The sequence below is a fragment of the Patagioenas fasciata genome, chromosome 7, assembly GCF_037038585.1.
Source record: "Patagioenas fasciata isolate bPatFas1 chromosome 7, bPatFas1.hap1, whole genome shotgun sequence".
NCBI classification, from domain to species: domain Eukaryota; kingdom Metazoa; phylum Chordata; class Aves; order Columbiformes; family Columbidae; genus Patagioenas; species Patagioenas fasciata.
In genome coordinates, this window is record NC_092526.1 from 14,831,775 (window position 1) to 14,856,269 (window position 24,495).

General features: G+C 38.5%; 1 protein-coding gene across 4 annotated transcripts in view; it reads left to right on the top strand.

Moving 5' to 3' along the window:
* Positions 1–24,495, top strand: part of CNTNAP5 (contactin associated protein family member 5) — a 272,016-nt gene that overhangs the window by 180,948 nt on the left and 66,573 nt on the right. For all 4 annotated transcript variants that reach the window (XM_071810877.1, XM_065840744.2, XM_065840745.2 and 1 more), the window contains one exon: positions 9,654–9,854. In XM_071810877.1, the coding sequence (XP_071666978.1) occupies positions 9,654–9,854 (201 nt within the window). The remainder of the gene's footprint in view (positions 1–9,653; positions 9,855–24,495) is intronic.

Here is a 24,495-nt window from a genome sequence, read left to right on the forward strand (position 1 = left end):
TGAGTATGGTGATGTATCAACATTACAAGTTAATTTGTTGTGTCTGTGGTCCCAGTGATTTCTGTGCAGCCTGTCAACTATAACAGTCCACTGCTGAATAAAAATTCTGAAGAAAGCAGAAAATTGTGATTGTGTGTGTTGAGAGGGAATTGGGAAATCATACAAAGAAAAAGGAGGAGACAGAAATAAGGGAAGGGAAATTTTACAGGGAGAAAATAAGAGGAAGAAAGTATTAAAAAATAAAAAGCCAATTTTCAGCATGGCAAGAAATGTAAGAGTAGAATGTCACAGGATATCTGCTGATACCAGAGTTGGTAAATGTATTTGTTCATTGTCTGGAGAAGTGGCTGAAAAAGCAAGGTGACAAAAATTGTAGATGACATCCTATTATTTAAGTTGGTCAAGAAGCAGGAAGAGTGTGTGAAGTATTTCAGAAGGATTTCATCTTGAAGGTTGTTTATTTCTTGTAAAAGTAAAATATGTTGTTGAAATAGGAGATTGTCAGGAATAGTAATGTACCTAATTGAAGGCATAGAAAAGTATTTGTACAAAGAGAGGTTACAAGTAAATATTCCAGGGCTATTTAGATTGGGAAGACCCAAAGTGAACGGACCTCATTGACAGAATTGACATTCCTTTACATTTTCTTACAATAGGAATAAAGAGACAGTTCAATGACAGCAAAAGATAACAAACTCAAAACTACATTAAAAAAAAAAAAAAAACCAAACACATGTTATTAACATAATGTTTTCATCACCTTATATTTTTCTTATACACAAAGGAAAGTAACTTTCACAGGGAAATTCACCAATTGTAAGAAACAATGAGGAATCCATACCAAATATGTGTGTGCATGAGGGAAGTGAACCAGTCTTATGTACCTGATTGTAAATAGTTGGATGCTGTGAGACACCATGAGGAATTGTGTGGGTCCATGCAGGGCTTCTGAGTTTGAGATAGTTGTGTTCAGCATCATAGGAACACAGCTAGCCTGTTTCCAGGGCTGTCTGCATGGGAATGTGAACTAGTTCTGCTTACTTTACCTGGGTTCTCCATCATCCATAGTACTCTGCACCTACACTTTTATTTTGCATAAAGTACAAAGAATAAATCCTGTTGTGCTTTGGAGTAATGAACAACCACCATCACTGGGAAAGAAATTTTCTCTGTAGGCTGATTGTTTGATAAATAGCTCAGTTGAATTAATCTTCACTTCCCACTGAAGTGACTGTTAACAATCAATATAGAAAAAGGCTAATGGACACCCTGAACATTTAGTCTGGCAGTATTTCCAACATTGTGAAGCTTATTCTTTTTCTCTTGTTGCTTAGAAATATATTGATCTGTCTGCAGTACTACTTAAATACTAATAACCATATTCTCCAGTGCAAAGTCTATAGACATGTGATCCACACCCATGTACTTGTTTTGCTGCCCTGTATGGAAATTGTTTGTAATGGCCTTTCCTCATCTCCTGGAGTAAATTTTACGCTTGCTATCTGAAAGATTTGCTTACAATTCTGTCACTGTACTTTACTGAAGCTGTTTTACCATATGAAGACCCTGGGCTATCAAATCAATAATGCTTAGAAATTGCCATGACTAGATCAGTGGTTAATTTTTATCTTGGCTAGAAATCTGCCCAGTCCTCAAATAGTTTGCCTTTTTATTTTTGTATTCTTTTTTTCCATCCAGGGCTGCAGATTGGGGAAAGTCCTTATCCCAGCTCCTGCTGTTAGTCCAAGATCTGTTTTTGAAACTGCCATAATGAAAAAAGTATTAATGAACAAAGATACATCTCTCCTTGTTGACAATCTTCTCTGTTTTGCATTCTCCTTTCAAAATGCAAATATTGCCTATTCTTCTGATGCAAGAAAAGTAAAGCTTTATTTTCTCTGTTTCAGAAAACTGTATAGAAACTGTTTTTAAATCTTAAAGTAAGTGATTCTAAAGAGATGTGAAGAAGATCGCCAAAGTTATACTTGCAATTTTTTCTAAATTGTCTCTAGCCCTTTTTTTTTAATTATTATTATTCAGCTAACAATGATCAATATTTTATTCTTCCCTAGAGTGCATATTTTGTGGTATATAAAAAGGATTGAATTCAGGAGGATACAAGTTTTGTTGGTAGTTGAAGTGTCTGAATACTTGAACTGTCTAAATAGTCCCACATAGGCATGATATTTGGTCAGTCACTTAAGGAAAACACTGTAGTAGTTAAGCTTTACTGATTTTGCTGTGAACAAGAAGCAGACTGGTGTAACAAAGGGATGGACTGCTACAAGTCAGAGCTGGCTACACCTCAGTCCTTGCAAGTAGGGATCCTCACTGATATTTCCAATGTAATCATGGCGGTGTTACTGTCCATGGCATCTACCTTTCCCTTTGTTACCACACAAAAATCTCAGTTCATCTGCTTATATAATTTATTAATACATTTTTCCATTACAAATAAGCTTCTTTTACTTTGTACAGCAATTAAAATGATACAGAAGTCACCTTGTCATTCAACCCTTGTTAAGTTTCTTGTGGACTTGGCAAGCTCTCGTGTGGAATGGAGAGCTGTCACCGTTAGGCTGAGGCAATAATAGAGAGGAGGAGGTCATGCCCTTAATTCTGGTTTTATTACCTGCAACTATGGAATTGCAGGACAAGAACTTAGATGGCAAAACTCCTTGAGATTCTCAGAATGAGGCAGATAAGATTTTACAGCTTCGAACTTCTTAAGGAAGTTTTTGGAGTGTGTTTTTTATTCGTTTGTTGTTTGTTTGTTTGTTTTTGTTTTAAGTGAGTCACCTTGCAGCTTATTATCTGTAATTGTGATTGACTTTATCACTGGAGAGAACAACAAATGGGGGTTCTTTACAAATTATTTACTACTGCTTGGATTAAAATCAGCCCTTAAATCTTTACAGTTTATCCCCTCAGACACTACAGGTCGTTAGGCACACTGTAGTTCCGAAAATTTATACATTTATGTTTTGAATTTTCATTAACTATTGCAGAACTTCATAAAATGAAAAACAACCTTTAGTATTTATATGATGTCAAAGGCATTGAGGTGTCAACAGCTACCTTGCTGTTTTCAGCAAAACCTGCATTGAGAAATTGCTGTGTTTCTGATGAGCTTCACAGCAGAAGTCCTGCCGGCCACCTTCCCTATCACAATTGCAGGAGGCCCCCAAGGAAGCTGCAGTACAGGGGAACATAAGAGCAGACATGAAAAAAAAGTTATTGCAACTTGATCACTCTCCTACCAAGTCTGCAGCGCTCAGAAGTTAATGGTAAGCTGTGGCTCTCTAAAAGTCACTCCAGCTGTCTTAGTTACAAGGGTTGCATCCATTTGCCCCAGACACAGGGGTGCCATATTGGAAACCCAGAGATGTCCTGCCCAGTTTCCTGATGTTGCATCAGAAGAACAACAAGACTCCTGTGGGCTCCACTTGTCTGCCAGGTTCATGCAGATGTCTGAACATTTGCAAAGCATGTGAAACAGCAGAATATTGATATTTTGAGTGTCTCAGAACTCTGCTTAGATGGAGACAGAGTCAAAGAGGAGTGCACTACTGTCACAAGTGCAGTGAGTGTAGTGGAGAAGTGTCCATTTTACATTAGGAAATAATTCAATGAGTGTCTCTTCAATGTTTTGGAGAAGAATATTTCTCACCGTTTGTGGTAATTACCCTGTATTAGAAGTAGTATGGAAATGTAAGATCATCAAAAAGTAGGGTGGCAGCATAATGGTTTGGCATCTATGGGCTTCAGTACAACATGGGCTGATGAGAATCCAAGGTGTTGCAGAAGAGGCATCTTGTTCTCATCCATCAGAGTTGCCTGGTGTGGTCATTCCACTGACAGAGACCCTTTGAACCATGGGCTCAGAGTGAGCAAACTTCATGCCTGGACCACAAGGAAGATGGGAACTTGACTCCTCCCTGCCAAGGCTGGAACAGCATGTCTGCATCCAGGGATATCACTGCAACCCCTCTGCCTTCCTGGTTCTGTCTGCCAACTGCCAGAAGGGATTTACAGACTGGGAATATTTCCAGGCGTGAGCAGCCCTGAGGAACACACACCGACAGGTACAGTCTGCCAGTGCCATCGGAGAGTGGGCTGCACACAGGACTAGGGGAACGGGAACCCCCCAGAATATTTTCCATGGAAATCCATTGTGGTGCTTCTGCACTGGCTGGAAGTGGCTGAGTTGGAAGCTAGGAGGAGACTGATGAGCACAAAACAAGCTGCAAAAGCACATATTGCTGGGTTAGCCAGCAGGAAAAGAAAAAAAAAAAAAGGGTGGGTTTCATAGCAGGCTAAGAAAATCCCTTCTTAGAATCAGTGAACTAAAGCTGTTTGCTCTAAGACATTGTTTTTTCATATTCTATGAGGGGTGTATGTTAGTACTGCAGAGTTGAGCTGCCAGTGCAGCTTATTACAGTTTTCAAGAAGGAGAGTTTGTGAGGTTGCTCCTGTAATCACTGGTACAGCATTCAGGACAATATTTGGCACTCAATGTAGAACACCATGAACAAATGCATCATACAAGCTCTCAGAGCAATTTCTCTCTCTCTCATGTAGCATTTACCGTATGTTTGGCTTGTTGGCAATTTAATCAGTCCAAATAATCTTGTTTTGTGACAAACATCCTAAATCACAAAGGAGTGATGCAGTTTGTATGGGTGAAATGTGCTCCACAGAGATATTTCAAGTTGAAGAATAAAAATGAGAATTAGACAATACAGGACTCATTGAAAGACAGTTTTCCAGCTGCTCTAATTTCCCACAATTTAATTTGTGTGCTGCCAAAAGCAACTTGGAGGCTTCCAGCAAGATGATAGAACTATGAGCAAGGCTAAACAGAGGGCCTAAAATGTGCTGAATGCATTGCAGTCCCATGCTGTAAAAACATCTCCTAGGACCAAATACAGGCTACATAATATCCTAGTAAATTGGACCATTAAATAAAACTGCAAAGTCATAAAGCTGTAGCATTACCCTGAAATTAAAGCATTGTCACCTTTGAATTATGGAACAATTTAACAAGCATTTAGGAAATCTGCTTTTCAAGGCTGACTATTCCAGGCTATACAGTAGATGTGGCTGCACTCTCCTACTGCATTTTGAATGTCTTTTGGCTTGTGTGTGGTTTGAAATTTTACCAAGCTGAGAAAGTAATCAAATAATAAAGTAGAATAATAGAAGGTAAAAATAAGCAGTGACCTTTGCCTGGAGAACAACTTTTTCATTCTTATTGCAAATTCAGAAGTGCAGAGAGAGCTCATTAAATTGAGTAAACAGGAAAAAACATATAGTGTGGACAGATGTGAAATAGATATAACCTGTTTGTTGAAATAAAGGAAAAGAGAGCCTTATCTACCTAATTTAGTGGTTTCCAGATATGGAGATGGCTAGAAGGAGCTAGTGACACCCAGCTTGGTTTACCTCTATGATTACAGTGTTGCTACCTAAAAATATAGTGAAAAAAATAATCAAAAAGTTTGTTTTGTTTCGTTTTGTTTTCAAAATGTTCTTTATATTGTGAAAAAGGAATAGCATTTGGAGTCCCATTTTCAAAAGCCATAGACACAATCCGTGAGATGTATGCCTCTGCAAAGACATATGCAAGTCATGGAGATAAGTTGCAGACAGCTGTTGCACATTGCTGTGTGCATGTCCAGATTGCAGCTATGTTTCTTACATATGTCCTGAAGTATGCCTGAAGGGCAAGCTCCCAGATTGTTGTCAGTAGGCTTCAGAGTACATGCTGATCGATCTTTAAGGGTATAATTCCTTGACCTCATTCTGAGGCATATGTATTCTGGGACCATCCGTGGCTAAACATGTGCATGTGACTTTGAGAAAATAGTATGATATTTTTCCAAATGATGCTGAGTATGAGGTGGAGAAAATGGTGCTCAAATAAATCTCGAGAGCTGACCTGAGTGGGAGTGGTGAGGGTCTTCAGAAGAAAAGTTGAGTTTATTTTTGTCTGGTTTTCTGATCTATGGAAGCAAGTGCACATGGTCTTGCTTTGTCTTGGAATGGTTCAAGAATTTACTGCCCTCCAGCTCTAAGTTACTTCTTCTGCCAGCTGAGACTCAGGAGAGAGAAGTGTTGGCTCTCACACTCTGTCCAAAGCAGACTAAAGTTCAAATAATTTTCAGGCTCATTTGCTGCATGTAAATCAAGGAGTGTCCTTTTGAAAGAAGTTATGTTTTCTGTTGTTTTGGTGTTGTGGTTTTGGTTGGTTGGTTGGTTGGTTTTTTACTGTGGTGTGTGAATGCAATCCCTTATTCTTTTAGCGGGTTGTGCATGACTTTGTGCACATTATGTAGCCCCTCTGCACCTCACGTTCCTCTTTCTAAAATTGAACTATTTATTTTTTCCCTGGGAAGCAAGAATAAGTGTGGCTGATCTGGTTGAATAAATCCCTCTTACTTTTTCTCCTCTAGCGTTGGTGTCACCAGCTCTTTTGTCTTGCATCGGCAGTGTGTTGGGCTGCCATTCTAATCTGAAGACTCGGTTTCAGACTCCGATTTTTTAAAGCCTTTTTTTTAAATTAAAAATAAAAATGGTAGCAGAGAATTTGTTCCTGTGCTCTTCCTACATCAACTGTGCACAGGGAAAAGAAACAAACAGTGGCGGTTACTTTTGCCATCCCAGAGGTATGCTTCATGGTGGCTGTGACTTCCCTTTCACTAGATCAGTGAGCCAAACTTACATGTATTTTTTAGAACTGCTGGTTACCTTTACTTCAAAGATGGAGCATAGAGGGAATCTTTGAAGTGACCAGCAAAGCACAGATTTCATCTGTAAAAGTAATAAGCATAACAGATCAGGCATGTGTAAGTTAGGAAATGTCTGAAATGTGACTCTGAAATTCTTCCCTTCTGCTGTTATTTTTTTAACTTTCTGTTCTGATGCACTTTCTAAATCACAGTTGCTTTGAGTATGGAGAGAAGCTTGATTTGTTTTTCCTTTCCCTTTGCAAATTAGAGGATGGAAACCTATGGTTAGCTTGTCGTTTCTAAAAGATCCTGCAGAGAAAATAAGTTCTTGAATGTCAAAGTTCACATCTCAGAGGGACAGCTGAGTACCGCTGTAATTATAACAAGACCATTGAAAATTAATGAACAATCACATAGGAAAACAAGAGAAAAGACCTGTCACATTGTTTGTCTAACACACTTGTTAATGAGTGCTTGTCCCTAACAATATGTTTACTGATGTCTTGTCCAACCTCATTTCAAACATGACAATTAATTACATTTCCAACACTTCTTGGAAAGACAGTTTTATGTTATGCTACTTTTAATAAGTTTTTCCTAGTAATCCTTCATTGCTTCTCAATTACTAGATATTGATACTTTTGGCTTTGCAGGTACCCACGCAACACCTTTATTGGTGTACAGGTACACAGCTTGGACAGCCCAGTAGCATTAACCACTCTGCCCCTCTAACATTCAGCTGTTGTACTTCCTGAGCAGCACTGTAGCCACCATTGTGAGCACTGATTTTATTGCGGTTTCTCAAAATTATGTTAATAACTCTTAGTGGGGAGGAGCTTGTGACTGCTTATCTGGAATTTCAGCAACCATTTTGTTCCATGTTCTCTTGGTTTTGCATCTCACCTAGATCATCAGAAACAGGATATTTTGATTTTTTTAAGGTTTTTTTTTTTTGGTTGGTTTGTTTGTTTTTGTTTTGTTTTGTTTTGTTTGTGAAGGCAGGGGTTAAACTTCTCCCAACTTCAGTGAGAGGAAAGTTAGCTCACCCTCAACTGCTTCTGAAAAATTCACTCTGTTCATGTCAGTCCTTTAGAGAACAAAAGAAAAACCAGAAACTCTGGCTGATAAGAATCACTACTTTCAGATGTACAAGATGTGTGTTATGAAGTAATTTAATTATATTGTGTTGGAAGCAATATATTTTACAGTACTGCAGGGTTTTGTGCTACAATGTTGACTATGATTACAACCACGGAGGCAAATTTTACAAGCTATGAATTTGTAATATTTCTTGTGATTTTGGTCTAACTTTTGTGTATCACACATTGTAGCAGTTTCATTGAGTATCATTCAAAGGATCCACAAGCAGCATCCTGAACTCAATAAGAAACACAGGATTACAGATCTATGAACAAACTCTTTCTGTCCACCATCACATAAATTATGAGTGTGTTGTGAGTAAATGTATGGTTTTCTGAGTGTAAACTAACCTTACACTTATTGTCATGCAGTACTGGGAGAGTAATTTCTCCCTAGCTTGCAGCCAGGTCTTGGAACAGACCTCTTTAAATGGTTTCCAGATGGTTGTTTTTACTTGTCTGTCATCTGAATGCCTCCATAATGATAATCCATTAAACCATCCAAGTGTCTTTGGACAGTTAGTCTATTTAGGGGTTTTATACACCTATTAGTGTTCCGTTGAAGTAATCTGTGCATTATTTGTAGCTCAGCAAAAGACAATTCATTTCAGTGGCCACAAAGCTATGGCCCTTATCATGCCAGTGTATCGAGGAGTGACCGGAAAGCTGATGGTCTGCAGAAGCTCAGACCAGATAATCTGCTAAAACCATCTGAATACTTAAATGCACAGTTTTAGAAACTGGTTTAAAAAAAGATCTGGTTCAGCATTATTGACAGTTTCCCTGTTGAAACAGGCTTAACAAAATAGAAACCTCTCGTCTAGGTCTTGCCTCTTGCTTTGCAACTGTCCATCAGTTTCTGCAAGTCAGATTGAAATCTTCCTCTCATGGAATGATTACAGTTTACTTCCTTAACTTTTTCCCTGTCAAGTATCTTCTATCCTCCCTGGGCAACCAGAGTCTTTGATAAAGAGAGGATTTACTGGATGTGACTACTAACAACATCATGGAGCATGTACAGGGCTCACTCCTGTGAATCCCCATTAAAGTGTTTGCCATTCTCTCTAGGTCACCTGGCAGATTGGCTGTTCAGGCTGTCCTCGTTATCTTCCCATTGCTATCTCACTGGAACCAGCTGGGAAACAGCCTCCCTGCTAAGCTGATTGTTTCTAATTGGAATGTCCTGCTAATCATGCCAAGCCCAACGCTGGCCATGAGTTGGGTTGTTACGGTGCAGGGTTGTGCTTAAACCTAGGTTCTGCTTTCTGTTATCTATGAAATCCCTTATTCTACCAGTAAATGCAATGAAGGGGAGGAGAATGGGCTCCCCAGCATGGAAAAGCATCAACATTTACAGTTAACTACAGATGTCGAGTCATATGGCGCTCTGTACCATCATTCAAGAAGGGCATTGCTCAACTTATATGTAGAAAAATCTGAGAACTGAGTAAGATGAGTGAACTGACTTCCAAGCTAGGTGGTAAGAACATACTCTCAGATTTACCCTTCTGGCAAGAGTTTGTGGTGAGTTTGTGCAAGCTCATCAACTGCAGTTCTCCACTACCATTTGCTGCTATAACAGCATGGGTTGTGCTCTCATGGCTCTGTGGGCTACCCTGACCTGTAACAGGTCTTCATCACAGAGTCACCATTTCAGAGCCCTGGGTCCTGCTGATCCTCTCTCCAATGCAGTAAAGCATTATATTTCAACTGTTTTTGTGTTCCCTGTTTGTTAATAGTTTTGTGCTATTAACTTCCCATTCAAACCTTTTTCATTTAACAGAAGATAAAATCTGGACTACAGTGCAGCACAACAACACAGGCCTAACCAGAGTCCAAGGAGCTAGTCCAGAGAAGCCGTACACCATGCCCTTTAACTACAACAGCAGTTTGGAGCAGCTTGAAGCCATGATAAACAGTGCAGAGTACTGTGAACAGGAGACAGCCTACCACTGCAAAAAATCACGTCTCTTGAACACTCCGAGTAAGTGCATGATCCCAAATCTTTCTTTGTTAACTCTTATTGATCATACAGCACACACAGACGACACTGTGACTGAGAAGGTAATAATAATAATAATAATAATAAATAAATAAATAAAACAAATAGTAGCATTACAGAATAGAGTGAAAAGCCTTCTTCTTTCTTGGATACCACTGTGCAGTGCCTGTTCTCTCATGCAAGGGGGTCAGAGCTTTGCAGAGGACTTTCCACTCTAAGTTCATGCATACAAAGGCTCTGAGAGCTTCTACAATGTAAAGTACTACTTAGAAGCCACAAAAGCAGTATGTAGCTAATGGTAAATGGATGTATTTATTAATTTACTGTTTTAACTGTATACTAAAGATAGAAAGTATCCAGATTGCTCTAGAATGTTCTGATGTTTCTGTAGAGGAGGGATGTACTCTTTTCTGAGTCTCATAGCCCTGAATATGATGTTTAAGGTGGTGGTTGGTCGTACCATTTATGGGGTAAAACTAATTTTCCCCTCATGATAGAAGGAATAAAGTTTTCACTCTGATTTAATTTAACAGCAACAAGAAAGCAAAGAGTCTGATCAGTTTGTGTCTCTCTGCAGTACCAAATCTCCAGTAGCTACTTGGGATGTCTGTCTTCCACTTGACTCTCTCTTGGAGTCAGGATTTTGCATTTGCTTATGCAGAGAGATCAATGACATTAAGGGCAGGCTTCTGAATCTCTTCAAAGTCTTGTCTGTCTACTCATAGTGTCTGTATCATCCTTGATTATTATCAGCTCTTACATTCATTAGTAGGTTAGAAAAAATCCCACTGAAAGCCTTAAGGGGAGCTGGCCGTGCGAGTTCCTATTGTGTTAAAAATACAATGAGATGTATAAGAAACCTGCCTGGTTCCAGGAAAGTTACTATAACACTGATTGTTTATGGATCCAGTAATCAGATGTCTTACTGCCAATCTATTTTTAAAACCTGTGAGCTGTGTCTCTTGCTATCATCAGAATTTACCAGCCAAAAAATTGCTTGTATTGCTAATCATTTTCCAAAAAATTAATATTAGCATCCATGGTGGAACACAAAGAGAAAACAAAATGCAAGCATAACTACTCATAAAGAGGGGCAACTAATGTCTTACAGATACTTTCACCTGCAACACAACCAACATATTAAAAGAATATAATCCCACTCTGATTATTTCTGATTTTTTCTTTTTTTTTTTTTTTTTAGGGTGAAGGCCACAATAGTAGAGCAGGTCTGCATGTGTTTACTTTTACACATTTCTGAGGGGTACTTGGTCATGTATATACTGAAAAGTAAACTATAAGGGCATTTTGAAATACCTCTTGTGTGTTGTGCCTCTTGTTTAGGGACAATTCATAGAGATCAAAACCCATTTCTCCTTTAAAAGAAAAAAAAAAAAAAATAGTGATAATCTTGTGTAAATTGGCAGTATATAAACTATCCTACTTCAGGGCTAAAGCTATCTGCCAAATGGCAGACTGGCTAAGATGATTCCTGACAGGCAGCTGCTCATCTCTACTTGTCCAGGACCAAAGCTGTGACTCTGACTCCTCAAGGGAGAGGAGACAGGGACAGTGTCCAGTAGCCCAGCTTACGCTCTTGCAGCTGCTGCGGTGCCATAGCAGTTCTGACAACTGACCACACAAGAACTGTAGGACTCGTAACTCTTTAGTACAGATCCAGCTGATAAATTAGAAAAAGATTATAATCCAGTGCTGTTCATGTGGCAGACACCATCATTTTTTTCTTCCTTTTTTCTTCTTTTTGTATATTTTTTAATTACACTTCCGGTTTTTCATCCTAAACTTTCTCAGTAGCCTCAGGCTGTAAGTTTGGCAAGATGTGGAACATGCTCAAAAATAAATCGCTTGAATTCTTGAAATGATAAGATATGGGAAACAATTTGTTCTTAGCTGAGTATTAAGTGTTTTTAAATTATAGAAAGGCATTTTCCCCCAAAGCTTTAAATAACTGCATTAACTGATACCCATTTTGAGGTGAACTGCTGCTGTATTATAGAAGAGCCTAAAGACCCAGTGGTGCTGAACACTGTAGGTGTCTTGAAGATTTCTAAGATTTAAAGAATTTCCATGCCTGTACTTAAAGATAAGCTACAAGTGCAGATAACTATAGGGCATTTTGCTGGGCTCACTGTAGAAGATGCTCACCTGTGTTTATGCCCAGAAGTGACTGGAGGGACTTCAATTTGGGATCAGAGCAACAGAACAAAAATCAAAACTCTTGGGTTTTGTTTCTTCATTTGGCCTAGGCTTCTGGATGCCTGAACGACTATGTCCTCTATCTGTGTTACCAGGGTATCATAATGTGTAATTACAGTTAATGAACCACACTTCAGATCTTCCTTCAGCAGTCAGTATATCATGCACATGTATTGATGACAATGCTGCATTCACAGGCCAGCAGGAAATGTTACATGACCTAATCGAACTGACTGAATATCATCACTCAGTAACACTCTGCGCTGAGTCCCAGCAGTGAATGCTGGATGGAAGGGCATCTCCCAGAGTTGCATCTGATCTTGATAGAACTATAAAAGTTCCCGTTCTTGCACAGAATCTAATCAATTTCAGAGCTTCCTCTCATTTTGGGCTTTGCTTTCTTTTTTCCAAGGAGATGGAATGAATTATGATGATATCTTAGTCAGTAGCACTAAAACCCAAAACCCTTGTCTGCAGGGTGTAAAAACATTGTCACATTTCAGAGAGTAGCAATAAAAAGATTTAACTTTCCTTTTGTGTTTGGAATGTTACTATTCAGCAAAAATGCATGTTGTTACATAGCAATTTTGGTTTTCACACCTTTGATTTGGGGGAAGAAAAAAAAAAGAAAATAAAAAAATCACATGTCTGGGGAAGGAGACAAGCATGACACTCTGGGCTGCCTCAGAAAGAAACTGAGGGAGGCTCCTGGCGTGCATAAAACTCTTCCAGTTTGTATCAAGGATTTGTCTGTCTTTCTACTACCTCTTGCCCTGAAGACGTAGGCACATCCCCAGCAGGTATGATTCAGCATAGTCTCCCCATTGAGTTACTTGGATTTACATCTGCAATGTGTCAGACATGCAATCTGGCAGTTGGCAAAGGAGTTACTCATCTCCCCCTCCTGCTGTCTGGAACAGCCTTATCAGTTCTCGCTGTCATACTATGGCTTATCTGCAAGCATGTCTTTGAAAACTGAAATTAAATACCCCTGAACTGCATTTTTGTACATCTCTGCCATCAGAGAGGTTTTCAGGAGGTTTGTGAACATCAGAATGAATGTCTGTTTATCAAAGGAATAGATGGCTTTCTCATGATGCTGGCAAATTAAACTTATAATTTATGACCAGTAATTGCAAGTCTCTTGTGACTTCTTCATGCCTGCTGGAGAGACACCCACAAAACCAGAGCAAACCTGACAGTTGGCGTAATTAGGAAAGTCACCCACACTTCTAGCAAAAAATTGCAAACTTTACCACCACCTCATCCTTAGAAGTACAGGCCAAGACAAGGTAGCAGGAGAGGAGGTGGGCGAGCAGGAAGCTTGGACTACCTCTAAATGTGCTGCCTGTATTCTGGGAATATGAAAATAAATTTAGGTCACTGGGGCTCTGATTTCCTTTCTTTATGGGGTTTTTCAGGTGATACCTTGAAGAAGGTACAAGGATAGGTGCATATGTGCACATGCACATTTAATTGAACTGTTAACATACAAGATGTTTGAAGGTATGAAAACACTTTATTAACTGAACAAACTCTCAGCTCTGACTGAATTTGCTCAGTTTTCTAGAAGCAGTGGGTGTACTCAAAGGCTTAACATTTGGGAAGCTGCCTCACATCCACCATACCAAGGACTTAAAATCAGTGGTAGGATAGCTTGCTTTATAGTACTTGCCTGACAGTCTATCAAGTTTATAGCATGTTTGCGTAGGCAGGAACTGAGAAAAGATCAGTCCTAGAACAAAATCAAAAAAATAGGAATGTCTTTAGGTGGTTTTCTTCCCAGCTTCTTCTTTATTTTTCTCTTTCCAGTAGAATTCCCACACCGTGTTGCCACAAGCTTTGATTTAAAAAATCCATCGTAGACACTACTTCCCTGAACATTCTGCCTGTCCCTCTTAAGATCTATAATGCCTCAGTATTATACAGCTTGCACTCAGGTTTCCACCTCCTCTTCTCCCCTCTGCCTCCCAGCTAGACCTGTATTTTGGTATTGAGATGTACCATGTACCATCTGCAGGTCTGTGACCCCTTATACCAGACAGCTGTTTGCCCTCACCTGGGTACCACTGCATTTATCTTTTTTACCTCTGTTATTGGGAGGAAATATTTAGTGCTACCTCACAGCAGGGAGCGTGCCCCAATTTCTGAGTTTAGACTTTAGTTCAGACTTAATTCTGCTGCTGAGACAGTTCAGTGGAATTGTATCTATGCCCTGTATGTTGCTAGAGCTCTTCATCTGTGCAGACTCCCTGTTTAGCTCCAGATGAGATCTCCAGTGATGTCAGAGCATCAGATGGGAAGAAATGTCTGCAGGTCCTGCCTCCAATAGTGACTGCTGGAGAGATCTAGCTTAGGGTGAGTACACAGGTCCGAATGTCTTCAGTACCACTCTCAATACGTTCCCATCACCCACAGTTGCTTTATTAAGGGCATTAGAGTTTATGTCATTGCCAATCTCTTTCAGTAGCCACTATGGATCTGGTGTTCATAAACTTGTCTAATCACTTTTTGAACTTAATTATATTGTCTGCCTCTGCAGCCTCCTAGGAAAGCAAGTTACAGGAATTCCCTACTTGCTGGGTACAGAACTATTTATTTTAATGTGCTTTAAACTAATGTTTTACTCAGTGCAACTAGTTCTGGTGTTGCTGGATGCAGTGAATTACAGTTCTGCACTCATCCAGTGCTTTTATAGTCTTTTAGTTGCTCCTCATGAACATTCTCTAGCTCTAGTATTTTTTTGCACCAGAAGTGACACACAGTGTTCTGAAGTGTGGTTTGCATCCCGGTTTCATATAATGGGAACACCATTTTTTTAGAGTAGATAAATCTGAATGGACAAAGGAGTGTGAAGCCTGGATTGTTAATATTTTTTTAAACCTAAACGTACCATGAAGTGATATAAAATGACCCATAACAAGCAGTCATTTACCATTGGGCTTTTGTTCACTATTATTTTATGCTTTTCAAATATAATTTCCGCTTTATCATTCTAGATACTTTAAAATGTTATTGCATTACCAGGATACTATTTGTCATTGTACAAAATAACATAGAACAGAGCAATGTGCCCTTAAAAAGTGGTTCATATTGAAGGGAGTGGTTGATAGGTGGCTGGTGTAGATTGTATGTTGTAATTATTTTGGGGTAATTAGGATCCCCTTCCTGAGAATGATTGTCTTGCCATCTGTGTTTCCATCACCATACCTTGTCTCTCCTCTCCGAAGTGGCAGTGCTGACAGCTTCTCACAGCACAATTTTAGATAACTTGTGCTATATTTAGAGACTTTTGAATAGAGTTTACCGCAGTGATACAACATGTGCTCTTATTTGTAGCAAGAGATTTAGAGGCCATTTTTAAAGATGCTTTATTTTTAGTAGTGTGTAGCTGATTAACGTGCAGATGGTCTAAGCAGAATTAAAAAACTGTTGTGTGGGCAAGGTAACTTGGCATCCAGCATGTGTGCACCTTAGAGTAATAGAAATATCATTATCCCGATTTCTGACTTTGCTCCCCATAAACAATCCATCCTGACTGACAGTGAGGTAAGAGTGTGCTGTAACTGCCAAGGAAGGAATGGCAACTGCTTGCATTACTTCTCCTCTAGCCCTGTTGTGCTTCTCTGAGATCACAATGCAGCCAGGAGGCCAAGCCATGGGAAAGACATGGGGAAAAATCCTTGCTTGATCATACACTGGATGGCTTCTAACCCAGCGGGAGGAAAGCAGGGTCGCTCCTTGAAACCCGCTGCAGGAGCAGACAGGTTTAATGCTACCTGGCTTACTTCTGGAGTGAAACCAGAAGGGCAGGAGTCTCCTGGGACTACGCCTGTGGACAATAAAGCGCCATTATATGTTTCCTTTAGAAACAGAATGTCAGGTGAATTTAAAAATGTTTCTCAAGGTGGGGACTGGTAGAGTAGTGACGAAGGAGCTTGTATGTCTGAGTCCTGTTTGCAACTGTGGAACATATCCTTCACACTTCTGCTGGCACTGGATATTTCTGTTGGTTTTTGGGGGGTGTACTTTTGTTTGTTTTTCTCCCATGATTTGTTTTTTTGAAGTCTAAGGAGTAATTCTGGAATTACAGTTTTACTCTTTTTTTAAGAGACATTTTACAACTTACCTAGAAAAGAGATTTGTCAGTCAGTCCAAACTGAATAGATCTACTATGTTTTACTCACATGGGAATTACCTTTTCCAATATACAGGGACCTTGTACCAGAGGTATTAATGAAGACATATATAGGACAGGTAAATGAAATGTAAACCTAAACAACAGATTTTGTGCCTGGAACATGGAAGTAATTGCATGAATTGGTGGTCCTGTAAGGAATTCAGTGCTGTGTACTGATGCTGTGTTTGCTTAACCACTGCAACCCCTTAGGTTGGGAATTTTGTTCCTGAAAATCATCTGGTTTGAAATAGAGTCGATGATATCTTTTGCTCAACCTGTGAATCTATGGGCTGTTATAAGTGCTTATAGCTCAGTAATAAAGAATCCTTGAATTCAGGAAATTCTGCAGTCCAAATAGGAGTTTGGAAATGGATAGTTTTATGCACATGTGCCAGAACCAAACATGTCCTAATGATACCTCTGACTTGAGAGACACAGTCGTATAAGCTATGCATACATATAGTTCAAAGAAGGAAAGAATTACATCATTTTTTCAGGCTATCCCAGACAGCGTTCCCTTAATCACGAGCAGTGATAGTCTCTTCTAATTTTGCAGAACTCAGCATATTGTTAACAATAAATAAATAATGGCAATTAGAACCAAACAGCTAATCCATGGTTTGTTACATTAATGGGTCATTAGCCATGACAGCAGCCTGTCCACCATTCAAGAAAGCAAGCAGTACTGCTGCCTGAGCAGAAAAGTGTGCCTTCTCCCTCATTAGAGCCACAGCAGGGAGTCTGCTTTCATCACACTTCCATTTGTCTGCTTCTTTCAGCTGTCCTACTTTGAACATCTTGGGCTCCATAAGACTCAAACTGTCTTACTTACATTAAGCTAATTTCTTTGTCAAATTTGTGCCAGTGCAGGGAGAGATGCTTTCTGATTTTGGAGAATAGAAGGTGTAAATCATGGTGATGAAGGTGTTCTCAACTGACCTCTTCTACCAAGACACCACATAAGTGAAGCAATAGTAATTTACATTTCTATTCACACTATCTTTGAGGATAACAAAGCATTTGGGGCTGTAATTTCTCTAGTTTTATGTGTGGTTTGGGTTCATTTGACTCCTGCTTTAGATCTGGGGAAAAAGGCACATACAAAGCAAGGCACTTGCTGAAAATGAGATGGGATAGAGCAAGTGAATGGAATAGACCCCCATATGCTTTGATTTTTGCTTTAATTGGTCTGACCTATCCAAGAAGGCAGAGGTGGTAAGAGACTGTACACAAAATGAACAGTACCATAATTTAATTACATAGTGTAATTAGGAAGAGAGAAAACATAAGCCAATGGAAAAAGGAGTCAAGTTTTTACTATGTATAGATTGGCTTTGACTCAGATTCATTGCTTGTAAATTATAAGTCCAAGAATTTTACCTGCATTACAGTGTGAAGATAGCCTATGGGAAATGTATTTTCTATTTTTGAAAGTGTGAAGGCAGAAATGGGAAAAGAAACTGAGGATCAGCTGAAGGCTGTATTTTCAGATTACTTTGTGCTTAGTGTTCAAAATGTAACAGAATAAGAGCTTTCCCTAAGAGTATTTAGTTCAATGTTTTGCTTATCTGATCCATTTGATGTTAAGGGTATAACAGTATCTCTTGTTTGTTGCTCTCTTTTGTAAATAAATAAATAAATAAATAAATAAAAATAGCAACATAAATTAAAATAAAGGAGGTTAAGCAAATGTGCTTGGAGGAAACATCTCCAGACCTTTGGGGAAAAAAAAGTTGTGTACTACTTCTCCTCCCAAGAAATATCCAAAACCAATTGAGAATTATTTAACTCTCCCCACAACAGTTTGATTTGGGGAGGATCAGATCTGACTGATACTTGACAAGTAGTTACAAAGATGTGGTGATCTGAAAGAAAATAACCCTTTTAAAACTTTCTTTAAAGAAGTATGAGGTTTGTTTTTTTTTGTTTGTGTTTTTTTTTTTTTTTTTCCCCCATATCTGCTGGGCTAAAAAGATTGAAAACAAAAATGAAAAAGCTTTTGAGCCTGAATTTGTTCCAAGCCCCTTTGATAGCAGGAAGGCTCAGACTTTAATGGAGACTGGTTTAGCCAAGGGGTATGTTCCTGCCCAAGCTGTCCAGGACTCAAAACAACATCAAGACCCTTCCTCCTTTGCTCTCAAGAACAGAATTCAAAAGTCCCAGAATAAAACTGGTTAACACAGATGTGCTCATTCAGCAAGGAAGGCTTCATTCTGTGAATTTTCATGTACCTACCAAATTACAAAGGAGGCAATGGTATATTCGAGTGAGTTGTAATGGGATGTTTGGTATAATCAACCAAGTAAAGAGAGAAAGTTGTGATTCTGCAGATTTGCAGACCAGGAATAGTATCACCAGTCTCAAGCATCAATCAAAGCACACAGACTTCTTCCTCTTCATCTCCCAGATAGTGTCTGTATTTTGCTTTCTACAGTGGTTGATTGTAAAGGGAGACGTGTGAGAACCTCAAGACTATTGCTTTTATTAGATGCTCATATGCCATATGGACAGCCATGACTTCATTGTTCACAGATGTTCTGAGGAAAGATAAGATCACCTGAGAATGAGTGCAATGTGTTCAGAAAGTGTTGGTTTAGCCATCATGGCTTGAATCTATGTATGGCTCTGCATGCAGCCAGATGCAACAGGTAAGGATTCATAATTTGGTCTTCAAAGTCTGTCTCCAGTAATGTCAGTTCAATGCTCGAATTCATCCCACTGTTGATAGATGGTTGTTCTTACCCATGCTAATTAGACAGAAATCATTACAATTTTTCTACCTGTTGCCTGGTCATACCTGTGACTATAGTATATGGTTTAGTTGTATGAAAAGAATCTTGTCTTTCTTTGTAAAGGGCAAGAAGAAACTATCTGTAATTAAAAAACAGTGCCCTTGTGTTTGGAAATGACCCCTATTAGAGCTATTGTAAGCAGGCATGCATTTCTAGGATGGGATCCATGTGGTCTTACTGTAGCTATCGTAAGGTTATGTGTTCATCACCTTCTTCCAGGCAGAGAGATACACAACTGAAGGTGAAACATACAGCTTACTTCAGATATCTTTCTAAACAGGAACGGATCAAATTGATTAAACATTTTATGTTCTCATGTTTCTGCCTAGTGAGCAGCATCTCTCCCAGCTATACAGTTTTGTTTATTTTGTCTGTGATGCTGAATTCTTGGTGGTTTAGAACACAATTTATTGGTTTATTTTGCTAAAACAATAGTTCAATGAATCATGGAGTACTAAATAATGCTTTTTTTCCCCCTTATTTTTTTTGCTTTAGTGTTGAGCTTTTGTATGGGTTGTCTGAGATCTGCTGGAGATTGAAAATGTGTTGAAACCTTTTCTTAGGCTGGGTACTCGGAGGATATCTCAATTTTCTGTTTAGGCAGTACATAAAACCTGTAGGAACATATTTCTCAATCAAATGTACTTGAAATTGGCCTGTAGGTTCATGACTTTTTATAGTTGAACAACAGACACGTGCACAAACATTCATGTAGCGTTGTTCCAATATGTCTCATTTCTTTAGAAAACCATGTTGAGATATAAAACGTATATATAGAATATATATAATATCTAAAGCCCACTAGAATCAATAGGTTTAGAGAGTACTATACAGTTTCTGCAGACTGTCCTAATGCTAGGAGGAAAACAACTTGAAATTTAAAATGAGATGCAGATGCATGTTTTTTTCTCACAAGGCTAGATACACAAATGTCTGTCTCCTTTTGAGCACAGGAACAAAATCTTAAACAAAATAGGCATCCTTAACTCAACTGAACTTCATCAGCTTTCATCAGTCTTCATAGATCTTTGGACACATGTTACTGTGCTAGATTCAGTGCTTGTCTGCTTCATGTGCTGCGTGTTGCTTTATCCACAATGCTTATTTCCATGTCCCCCTTTCCCTATATCTTTGATTTACCAAAAAAAGTTTAAAATGACATGTCTAATTTACAACTGGCAGTGATTCTAATATATTAACATTAATAGTGCATGAGAAGTGGTCCCAGTAGCTTAGTCTGCAATCAGTAGCCATTTTCTGTTCTTCTTTCTGCTCAGACTGTCTCATTCAATGTGATCAAAATGTTGGCAGTGGCACTTGTTGATAGAAAAGATTATAATGATTCCTGGCTGTCCTTTTTCTCAGTTTTGTATTACTGAACCTAATTCAAGCCTAACAGGTTTGTTTTACTGATGAGTCCAAGCCTATGATCAGGTGTGTTAAAAAGTGATCAGAGGTCTGAAAAGTGGTTCTGAAGAAGAAGCAACATCAATTACATGATATGTTTATTTTAAATACTATATTTTCTTTTAGCTGCTGATTCAAATAATTGGTACAGTCCATAAAATTATCTATTGATATAGACAGAGTGCTTTCCTTTTGGGAAAGTGTGTATTTGCATATTTCTGTAGATATGTGTAGATAGGTTACGAGGAACACTGAACGTAGTCAACTTCTTGAGCTAACTGGATCACTGTCAGGCCTGGTGCAAGAGAAGTTACTGTTGGTTACTCTTTTCCCCATTGTGCTAAAGGTTTTCTGTACATTAGCATTTGTTTACTTCCCATTGTTATTGTGATTTCATGCGCTCAGATTTTATCCAGATGAAACTATTTTGGTGTGTGACAGAAGTTTAAAGGCTGCTCCTCAGAGAGAGATCTTTATGACTGAATGCTAACATAACAGAGGCTAAGATTCTAGGACAAATTGTCTTCTCCTGAAATAGGCTCTGTTTTAGCTCCCTTTAGCTTTTTCTCTGGCTATGAAAAGTCAGTTTGGTCCACTTATTTTGCCATTTTCATATCTTATCACTGAACTGCGGAAGCATTTTTCAGGTTCTGTTTTGGGGTCTTGTTTCCCAGAGCATCCAGGTTCAAAGCAGTGCCAGCTTTCTGGGTCACTTCCTTCCCAGTGCATGTTTATGTTCTGGATTCAGACAAAGAAATTGTGTTGCATTTTGTTTACAGCCTCTGTGAGACAGGCTAGGGCCACCAGTCAATCTGCAGAACATTATAAGTACCTGCTTAATAGAGGCAGAATTTTATTGAGTGAATAATTACATCTATTACTGCTGAAGTAATCACCTTAGATACAACCGATGCCTCCAGAGGGAGGTATGTTCTTTCAAAAATGCCACCCTGGACAATTCATTTTACTTCCATACAAAGCTCCAGAATGTGTCTGACCATATTGTACTACAGGTTGTCATGTTTTTGGAGGATGAAATTTATGTTCCATGAAATATACCATTGCCAAAATTAATAGGTAAATGAACAAAGTGAAACAGACCGTTAGAACCATTGTAATATTGTAGTTGCTGGGTTGTGGCACAAAAGCAGAAACTAATAGGTAAACATAATCATATTATAGTGACAGGAGCTATCAATGTATAGTACACCACTGTGGTTACACAACGGAAGGCAGTCAACCGTTATGAAATATGATTTAGCAGACAGGCCAGACGCAGGTAATCTTGCTTAGAACAATACTTTCCTTGGCTAGTTTGTTTTAGCTGACGGAAAATGATAAATGGCAGCTATTTCTTTTCTATCCTGCTGGAATTTCATTTCAATTTCACTTTGATAATTTTCATAATCCTTTTTTTTTTTTTTAATATTATTCTGGGCCACAACACTGAGATTTTTGTGTTTGCAGAAATGTTCCTGAGGCATGAACAGATTGTTCCTGAATATTTATGCAAATAGGAATTCAGCCAAAGGTCTTCAGAGTAAATGTTCACTCTAACACCTTGAAGTCTTTGATACCCTTGTCTTCATTTCTGCTGTAAACAATGCTCACAATTTTAAGTGAAAACTCAAGCAATATCTAATCAAGATAAACAATTCATAGCCTGAACTGTGTTTGTATGACATGATTAATAAGCTTTGAATAACTACCATAATTGTAAGATTCCATTAATGGACAGTTTGAGAGAAGCTACAATATTGAATGATTTAACTGAAAAAATACAAAGCTCAAAGATATGCAGGATCAGATCTTTTGCTTCAGTATACTTCTACCAATCTAGGCAAGTAAGATAGTGGATTAATTCCTTAGTTATTGCATCTTTCATTAAATTCCACTTTAGTGTAAAACAAACTACAAAACACAGAAAACTAAAAATTCAGATATGTAGAGAAGCTAGCAACTACATCTATAGCTTGTTAATGCAGTATTTGCAGTTAGAGTAAACACTTAGGTGCTGATGGATTGAGAAAACAATGCTGTGTTTCTGCACAACTGAAGTAGAGGTGGGTGGAGAAACATCTTTAAGCTTGGTTACTGGAGTGGTGCAATATAAATTAGAATACCATCTCTGGCCATTTTTCAGAGCCAGGAAAGGGACTGATGGAGGAGCTTCTTCAGATTGCTATGCCACTCAGGAGTTTACCCATGCGGGGGGACTTTGTCATTGACTGACTAAAGTAGATTCAGAGCTGTTTTATTCTGCTAAAGTGGTTCAAAGTAGTTGGAATACAGAAGAGCCTTGGGTATTCAACAGAAAAAAGAAAAAAAAAAAAAAAGAAAAAAAAAGAAGAGCCAACTGAGGTTGAAAATAGAGAAGTGAATCTTGAAATTTGAGTCCTCGAAGTCCTGCTTCCCTTTATCAAGAGAATGCTGTCTTACTGTTATACCGTGCTACTTAATATGAGAAATTGCTATGAGAGATGAGTGTAACCAATGACAAAACAGTGAAAACTTGAATGTGTTAAATGCAGAATTAGGTGACTAGTTGAGTGATAATATATTGCCTAACCTAATGAAAAGACATTACCTTTAAATAATGGACCACATCGTAGATTTAATTATCCCAAGGCAAGGTAGTAGGTGCTTCATGCAGACAAGGTCAATTACCTTATCCAGAAGAGCCTGTTTGAAGTGTATTATGAATAATTCACAGACATAGAAATTAGCTTTGAAAAAGTGTCCCAGCTATAATGTGGTGAAAGCATTCAATTTCTTTTTTAATGTGTTTAAGATAACACCCAAAGGACAATTATGGCTGCTTAACTGTAAGACTACTTAAATGACAAGAAATGACAATTCTGTGGTCAAATTCACATTAATGTAATATGCAAAGGGAAGCATTATTGTCATGGCATAACTATATCAGGCCACAAGAAACTGACTTCAAACCTCATCTTGCAGTTTTTAATGCCGAATGAAATTTGATTGAAGATTGATTCATTTATTAACCTTCTCAATAGAGAAGACACAGTGGCTGATATACTAGTTTTGTTTATTTTGTTTATTCAGGGCTTGTAGTTCTTTGACTTTCTGGTGTGAAAACAAAGGTTCAGAGCAATTAACTAATTTGTGTGATTTTGGAGGGTCTGACAAACCCAAAGGCGGAACCAGAACTTTTAATTTTCCATCTTTAATCAGAAGACCAGTCTTCTGCTGTAAGCGCTACATTACACTTGTTTCTAAGACAGTATTGTTCTAGTCTAGGACTATTTAGTATTAGAGTTAGAATGATGACAATAGCCACAGTAGCAGACTGCATACTCACTTGACATATGGTGACCTTAGGTGTGAATTAGAAATGCAATAAAACTGTAAGTCTGGGGAATAACATGCTCTCTCAGCATATTTTGACTCCACAGGCAAAACAATAACCTTAGCTTTCTCTCTTTGACTTTGCAATAAGTGGTAACGGCCAGGGGAAATCCCTCGAGGGCTGCAGTTTTCTAAGATGCCTGGCGAGAAGATGGCTAATTCATCAGGTACTTCAGTTTAAGTGTTTAAATGTAATAGTGACATTTCATGGCCTTTGAGTTTACCTGCTTTATTTGCTTGAAAGGGAGAGTTCAGCAGAATTTTAGAGGGTGCTATAGAATCGCGTATCTAATGATGCATACAGCCGGCCTAATCCTGTTTCCATTCATGTCAATGTCAAGAATCCCATTTAGTTCAGCAGGAGCAGGGCTGAGATCTCTGGCATTTTCAAAAGATGGTTTGAATAAAGGGGAATAAAAATTTGATACAATGTCCATTTATATAACAAGCTGTTAAAATATGTGATGAAGGAGGAAGTTAACACAAAGAGACAGGAAAGAAAACTTTCTTAAAGCAAACATACTGAAAAATAGAAAGCATGAGAATTGAGATTTTGGTATCTTCTATCTTTTCTCCAAGGATCAATTCTCAAAAAAAAGCTTAAGAATTCCCTTTCCTTTCCCTTCACACAGTCATTGGCCTCCACCCCAGTGGTTTC